Below are 8,563 nucleotides of genomic sequence, written 5' to 3'. Positions count from 1 at the left end.
GATCCATCTACCCTGTATTTGATTTTATAAACCCACCTACATCCAATAGGTCTCTTACCAGAAGGTAATTCAACAACATCCCAAGTGTGATTCTCAGTAAGAGCTTGTAATTCAACGTTCATAACATTTTTCCAATAGTCCAACTTAATGGCTTGGGTGAAAGATTTTGGTTCAGTGTTATAGGTTATGGCACAACAAAAATATTTATAAGATGGGAGACATTTATCATAAGTAAGTACTGAAGATAAATGATATGCAATGTTAAGATCATTTGAATGCAATGAATGAGATTTTTTTATAGTAGAATAGTAGTGATAATCTGCTAAGTAACTTGGAGGATGAAAGGTTGTCTCATAGGCTGAGGTGGATTAAGATTATCAGTAAGAGCTATAGGGATGGATAAGGTGTTATCAACAACAGCAGTAGGAAATATACTATAACTAGGGGTACAACTATTGGGAAAAGACTGAGCAGACTGGTTATTATCTACAGGACTATAAGTGTCAGTATTATGGATAAGACTGTGACTACTAGAGGGAATATGATCATATTCATTGAAAACTGTAGTGTTAGGAAAATTTGAATTAATTGAATTGTTTATAGGAGGGGGTGACAGACTCAGGATGTGGGATATTGGATAAAGGGGATGTGGCTGAGTCAAAAGGACCAGCATGGGTGTTAGTTTCATTATAGATAGTTTGTAATTCACTTTCCTGTGAAATAGGCATATCAGTAGTGGTAGCATACCTATGCATAATAGGTATATCATCAAGAAAAGAGTGAGATTGTGGGTTAGATTGAGGTTGTTTATGTTGATTTATGGTATCCTGATTAATTTTGAATGGAAAATTATTTTCATAAAAGATAACATTTCTTGAGACAAATGTAGTATGGCTGTGAAAATCATATAAGATAAAACCCTTTGTGCCATCCTTGTAACCAAGAAACACACATTTTCTGGCCCTAGGGTCAATTTCGATTTTGTGAGCTTGTAAGGTTGTGGCAAAGCATAAACATTCATAAACTTTTAAATGTAATAAGGAGGGTGGCTGAGAAAATAAGAGTTCATGAGGACTTTTCATTTTTAAGAGGGGAGAAGGTAGTCTATTTATTAAGTGGATGGCATGATGAACACAAAAGTTCCACATGTTCATAGGGAGATTTGAATGAAAATATAAAGTTCTAGCAACATTTAAAATGTGCTGATGCTTTCTTTCAACCACCCTATTTTGTTGGGGTGTTTCAACACAAGATATTTGGTGTGTGATGCCTTTTGACAAAAGAAGCTCAGATAAGGGTAGAAACTTTGTACCATTATCTGTTCTAAGACATTTTAGGGATGATTTGAACTAGTTTTCAAGGTAAACTATAAACTTAATGAGGATATTTTTAACTTGATCTTTTGTTTTAAGAAATATAACCCAAGTGTGTCTACTATAATCATCAACCAAGGTCAAGAAATATTTGTGTCCTAGAAAAGAGATAGTAGAGAAAGGGCCCCATACATCGGCCTGAAGTATTTCAAAAGGGGCACAAGATTGAGTATTACTATGAGAAAAAGGAAACTTTTTCTGTTTGCCAAAATGACAAGGTTCACAATGTTTATTATTATTTGTACAAGGGATGAAAGGAAACAATTTTGCAACTACATTTAAACCTATATCAGAAATGTGTCCTAATCTATAATGCCAAAGATTACAAGTATCATTAGCAATTAAATTATAAGATGAAGGTTGAGGTGCATAGTCAAGAACATACAGTCCTCGTTGCAACCTAGTTGTACCAATCATTGCCTTGGAAAGATTCTGCATGATTTGGCAAGTATCAACAGTGAAATGAATAGAACAATTATTACTACTGACAAGCTTAATAATAGAGATAAGATTGACATGAAAATTTGGCATGTAAAGAACATTGTGTAAAGTAAGATAAGGTGACACAATGACATTGCCAAACATGGATGCAGTGATATGAGAACCGTCAGGTAGATTAACATGAACTTGTATGATATTAGTGCATGTAAGAAAAGCAGTTTTATCAAATGAAATATGGTTCGTTGCACCAGTATCTAAAATCCATAGGTTAGCATGCTTACCATTATGAGTGGTTGAATGAGAGTTCATAGCAAAGGGGGAAATGGAAATAGAATTGGCTTGAGGACTAAGTTTGGACTATTGAAGTAATTCTATGATGTTGTTATACTGCTCCTGAGTGAATCCAAAAGAAGATGTTGTTGAGCCTTGTGGAGAAGTATCAGATGCAGTGTTAATTGCAACAATGGATTAAACATTATTGCCAGCACTCTGAAATTTACTCTTCCCTTTAAATCCAGGTGGATAACCATGCTTCATGAAACAACTCTCCACAATATGATTTATTCTTCCACAATGACCGCATACACGATTATGACCTCAAGCACTATTAAACCCTTGAGTCTTTCCCTTTGAGTAGTTAGGTTTTCCATTAGAACTTCCCGAGTTGGTTTGAATTTGGAATGCCACAATTTCCTCAGTATTAGTAGCAGTAGGATTCATAGCAGTTATTGAACTATGCATCTCTCGTTCTTATTGAATAACAAGAGAAAACACTTTGTTAATGTCTGGCAGGGGATTCATCATCATAATTTGCGACTTAGAATGTGTAAATTTTTCATTTAATCCCTTTAGAAAGCGAATTGCACAGTCTTGTTCATGATACTTCCTAATTGAAGCAATAACACCACAAGAACAAGGTATAACGCATGAACAAGTAAGAACAAGGCGATAATTTTCCAATTCATCCCATAAAACTTTTAACTGAGTAAAGTAATTTGAGACATCAAGATTACCTTGACACAGTTTGTAAAGATCATCTTGAATGTCAGATATGCGAAATAGATCACTGTGAGAGAAACGAGTTTGGAGATTCTTCCAAACACCAGCAGCACTATCGATCCACAAGACAAATTTGACAATGGCTTCTGAGATGGAACAGTGTAACCAAGCAAGTACCATGGTGTTGCATCGAATCCATGGAGCATATAAAGGATTTGCTACTGGAGGTTTGGTTAAGGAGCCATCGATGAACTTCTCTTTGTTCTTCGAAATCAATGCAATATGCATCGACTTAACCAACTGTGATAGTTCTTGTCATCGAGTAATGGAGTCACAAGAATGAGTGTCAGATTTTCATTAGGATGAAGATAGAAAGGATTTGTGGAATTTGTAGAAAAATCATGGTAGTTCTGGTAAGCCATTGAAGAAAAGGAAATCAAGAATCGAAGGATAATCTTCGAAGAGTTCGATTCTGCAGCAGAGAAAACAGAAGAAAAAAAATGTAGAAAACGTAAGAAACAGGAAATGAAAGAGAGAAATCAATGGCTATAAGAGCTTTGAAAGCTCTGATACCATGCCAATTGTGCAACAATGACACTTGAAGCCAAGAATAAGAAGAGAATGAACAAGATAGAAAAGGAAGAAGATAACGTGAAAGAGGAGATAAAGCTCTTATTCATTCATGAGTTTGTACAAAACTCAATATCCAATATATATATATATATTGGATAATAACTACTAGATAACAAACTGTAACATAAAGTACACGTGTATGGTTGTGATGAAAAACTATATATAAACTAACACATTATTTTAATAAGGTATTAGAGTTTGATTTTCTAGAAATAAGTTAGACCTATCATATTTTATAATAATATAGATAAATTATTGATATTTATAAACCAACCATTTTTAATTTGAAAAATAACATTCCAAAAAGATAAATTTCAATAAAATTTTATATGAATAGCTTATATAAAATTTCAATAACACTGAAATTTATATTCATTAAATAAATAATGTACATTCTGAAAATAAGATTCACAGAGTATTTATTTTTGTTAACCACTGTGGTCGTGTATTGATGTCTGCCGCAAAGTAACAAAGTATTGATGCAACGCAAATGATTGCTACAAGCCCACAACAATGAATACACAAACACTATCATCTGCACTGCATGATTAATTCATTGGTTTCTTTTCTTTTTTTATATAAGAAAAATAATTCATCGTTTCATTTTACTTGGAACTTTTGGATTCTTACCTCTGTCCCCACGTTGTATGTTATGTCTGCCATTGACACATGCATGTTATTTGGACTGGCCCTGCATATATGAAATCCATGATGTTTATTAAAAGGGGAGCTGTGCGTGTGGACTTACGTTGAGTTGAGGGCAAACAAGTATTATTTTGTTGGAGCCCATGTGCATCAGTCAAGCTTTTTCTAATTGACTATGGTTAGCAGGTAGATGTTATTTTTGTTAGAGGAGCGTTGAAATTATGACATTTTTAATACTTCAACTACTATTCTCTTGCTCCAAATTATTTAGAAATTTTGAAAAACAATAGGACTGATATGCAAGATTAACATTTTACGTGTTTTTAATTTTAAATCTTTTTTATGAACCTCGTGGATGACTCAAATAATATGTAATGTTATAATATTTTTGACTCGAAGATGAATTTAATTGTTGAAGCAGAGCTTCCCCACCCTCATCCATGTCTGCAAGAAATTATTACTAGGAGTAGTACTTCTCTGTAATGATAAATGAAGTCAAAGGAGAGTAATGAAATGGAGCAATTATGAAATGTGAATAGCGTGGGACAATCAATCAGCAATGCTACAATGTGGAATTTGTACTTTTTATTTGCTTTTATTGCGGATACCTAAAGTCCTAACTATCGTTGACGACATAAATATGAACATTATTATTGGTATGCTATATAGTACTTGGCTATATCTATTCATCACTTGCATCTATCCACTTATGTAACTTTTTTTTCTTCTTGTCCTCATGAAAAAACTATGAACACAAAAAAAGTTATTTTCAATCAATTGAGGGAAACAATTTTTTACCTATTTTTTTTTTACTATTTCTTAAATGTTGTTAAAATTGTTAAAATGTCTCTTTAATAGCATAAGTTTTAAAGTGTTGCTAAGTCATGTTTCAGCATTATTTTTGGATAAGTTTATGATTTTATTTTAAAATAAACGGTATTAAAAAAATCAATTTTTAATATATTTTTTTATAGAAGTGCTACTTCCTTTGTTCTTATAAATAAGACAAAGTTTGGTTATTTATTGAATCTACAAAGTAAACTTTCTTATAAATAAGATTAGAGAGAATTAAAAGAAAGATTAAATATATTTTTGTTCTTTTTATTTTAATAGTTTTAATTTTTGGTCTTCTATTTTAAAACTCATATATTTTATAATTATTGAGATTTTTTCATCTTATTCTACTTTTGCACATGTGACTGATTCATTTAATACATGTCATTGGGTTTACGCTGAAATTTCATAAATAACCGTTAATCTCTTAATTAAATGTTACAGGCAGGATCGACTAGTGAATCATAGGACACAATGCTAAAGTTCTTAACTTGTGATTTTTTTTAGGTAAAAACGTTATTTCAACTAGGTCGAAATAGTTGTAGTGAAAGCGTGAAAATATAATCTCGACGGAAATAAGACAAATTGTTGCAGTAAAGCAAAAACAAAAAGAAAATGTTGAATGGTGTGTAAACGAAAGTAATTGAACCAGAAAAATAAATTGAATTGAAAGACTTTGCATTAAAGTAAAAACTGACGTGTCATGGTTCATACATTCTCTCAATGAAAACTCTTCTCTTAGCGTTGATACTTCGAATGTAAGTGAGATTCTGTGTTGGATGTTGCAGCAAGGTTATTGTGTAGTGGTATGTATGAAGTTGGTGATTGATGGTTTTAATGTGTTGATAAAGTTATGCAGGAAGATGAAACTAAGAGGTGATAATGAAGAGTGCAGTGAGTGGAGAAAATTGAAAAAAATATGAAGATTTGGTTGTGTTGTTTATCCATTTGAGTGAAGAAGATGTTAACGAAAAATGATGGTGTTAATGGGGTGGTGTGCTTATTACAGGAAAAAGAAAGAAATGGAAGGAAAAAGGGTAAAGTTATGGTGTAACAAGGAGGGAGATTAGGACATGTTTGGCAAGATTATAAGATCCACTCTCATTTTTTTTACAGTTGCTTTTGCTTTTTCAAAATTGAGAGAGATTAACGTCGCTCCTTGGCATTGGTTGATGTTTCATGGTTTTTTCTTTTGGCTCGGAAATGAATGAGAGAAAGACGTTGGGATCTGCGCCGCGTGTGAGTGTGTTTATTGGCTGGTTGTTTATGATTTCAAAATGAGAGAATAAGAGATCCAATTGAAGTTGGGTGGCGCCTGATTGGCTTATTTGTGAATGGTTTTTTGTATTCCCTCAATCATCGGAGATGTTATCATTTATAGTGTAACGACTAGGTTCTCAAATTAAACTCATTCCAAAAATGCCCTTTAGATAACTTAGGGGATAAGAAAATAAGTTTTTTTTTTAAAAATTAAATGGATATATTTTTTTAATAAAGACAAATAAAATTCAAATGATTATATACTAGGTATTTATTTATTTATTTCTCAACATTTTTACAAAAAAAAGGCAAAAGGAAATAAAATGAATAAAAATCAAGCGCGAACATGCACGAAAAAATAAAATGGACGCGTTAAAATGATTTTCACGAAATAAAGTTCCAAAACACTAATAGATAAAGATCAAATTTTGTATTAAAAATGCCCAATTGAAAAGGCTCAGGCTGATCAAAACGCGAACCGTAGGTCAATAAAACTGACAGCTAGAAGCCCGATCACGAAATTTTTGGCTCGCAAATTTTACGCGCAATTGAGAAAGATTCAATTTGTTTGTCTATAGAACCAAAAATTTATTTTGGTCGACTTTTTAAGCATTATGCGGAAAGAAATGCATGCTATGATATGCAAATGATGCAAATGTTTTGTGAATTCATTGATTTATTGATTGATGAGCAAAATTGGGGTATGACAATTTCCCCTATTTAAGTATCTTCGACTAGAGACTATGAAGAATGTCCTTCTTCATATGATCGCGATGGGAGATAGTTAAATACTAAATGACCCGAAATTTTTCCCTTGATGAAATGAAATAAAATGATATGATATGTTATGAATGTATAAAGTATTCTTTTTTATTTGGTTTGCTGGGGATATGATGTGACATGAGATGAACCCTAACAAGATATTTTATGATAGATAAAGATTTAAAGGTGGACCTGTGGGGAAGGATGGAGATATGTGATAGTGATGGTTCATAGAAAATGAATAGGGTGAGAGACTCACTAGGGATACCATTCATACAAGAGAAAATTGTTGGGGAATATTCAAAAGTGGGTTTTATCAACTGGTTAGAGTTGACAAGAAAACACTTTAGGATATATTCGAGAATTCTGGTGTTTTCTAACTAGAAAATCATCCATGCCCAAATTTTGGAGATTCTAAACAAAGAATCCATCAAAGACAAAAAAGATTGAAGTTTTCTAACAAGAAAGTCATCCAATCTTTTGGGGAATTCCGACTTTCTTGGAAACATTAAGACAAATAGAGAAAAAATCTCTGAGTGTGCCAAAAAAAACTAGACTTTGACCACAAGCATCGGCAATACACCAGATTCTACATGAGGGTGCCTGAAACAAACTGGAGTTTGACCGTAGGCATCAGTAATAAAAACCGGCTTCTAACGGAGGGTGCTAGAAACAAACTGGACTTTAAAGGTGAACTATTAGATGAGAACTGGACTTGAAAGATAGATTACCATACAAGACATGGTGTTTTGTTTTTATTGTTTGTCAGATGAGAACTGACTTTCAGAAAGTCTATTAAACGAGAATTGTTTTTTCAAATTTATTGTCAAACATGAACTGACTTTAAAATGGGCAACTAAACGGGACCTATTTTTTTCAATACTAACCATCAAAGGGATCAATTTTTTTTAAATAGACTTTTAGACGGGGATTGGAAATGATTTACCATCATACGAGAATTGACTTTCAAATTTAACTATTAGGCGAGAACTGGCTTTTGAATAGGCTACACGACGAGAAATGATTTTTGTTTTACTTATCCAACAGGAACTGAATTTGAAAATTGACTACCATATGAAAATTGGCTTGGAAATCTGGCTCAGACATGAACTTATTTTCAAATAGTCTACTAGACAATAACTGTTTTTTTTTATGTTTGAACTTTCATGCTATGGGGTTATGCCTGATGAATATGATGAGATGCATGGCTTGACGATGGAGCGAAGCGACATGATTAATGCATGAGAATGACGTATGCAATGACTCGAAGGTTTGCAAAATGCCCATGTGGTGGGTAATGGATGGAAGGGTTCTTTTGCAGCAAAACTTCTTTGTTAAAAGGAAAATGTTATTTTATGGAATTCTAGCATGATTCCTTGACACTCATCTCAAACTCAACGGTTGCTGATGTATGGCATAGTTTGCTTGAGTAGCTTGAAGGCATGGAGAGGACTTGCCCCTTTATGGCTCATCTTGCCTCATCCTTTGGGTCTTTGAAGAGATTCACCTTGAAAGGAGTTTGGAAACAACTTTCCATAACCTTTAGGAGGCTTCCCCCAATGTTTTAAACCTTGAAGGGGTCCTTGACTAACTGACTCTTGAAGTGGTATACTTCT

General features: G+C 33.1%; 1 protein-coding gene across 1 annotated transcript; it reads right to left on the bottom strand.

Moving 5' to 3' along the window:
- Positions 1-322: 322 nt before the first annotated feature.
- On the bottom strand, positions 323-2,123 carry LOC127136529 (uncharacterized). Its single transcript, XM_051063075.1, has 2 exons — positions 1,700-2,123; positions 323-561 (listed from the first exon to the last, which is right to left on the bottom strand). The coding sequence occupies exons 1-2, from the start codon at positions 2,121-2,123 to the stop codon at positions 323-325; spliced, it is 663 nt and encodes a 220-aa protein (XP_050919032.1).
- Positions 2,124-8,563: the final 6,440 nt, after the last annotated feature.

This window comes from Lathyrus oleraceus, chromosome 4 (genome assembly GCF_024323335.1).
Source record: "Lathyrus oleraceus cultivar Zhongwan6 chromosome 4, CAAS_Psat_ZW6_1.0, whole genome shotgun sequence".
In the NCBI taxonomy this organism is placed as follows: Eukaryota; Viridiplantae; Streptophyta; class Magnoliopsida; order Fabales; family Fabaceae; genus Lathyrus; species Lathyrus oleraceus.
This window is presented reverse-complemented; position numbering and strand designations above follow the sequence as displayed.

Coding starts and splice junctions, on each gene's coding strand:
- LOC127136529 (XM_051063075.1), bottom strand. CDS start 2,123: ATGAACTCTCATTCAACCACTCATAATGGTAAGCATGCTAACCTATGG. Junction 562..1,699: donor TTTAATTGCTAATGATACTT/GTAATCTTTGGC, acceptor CTAACACTACAG/TTTTCAATGAATATGATCAT.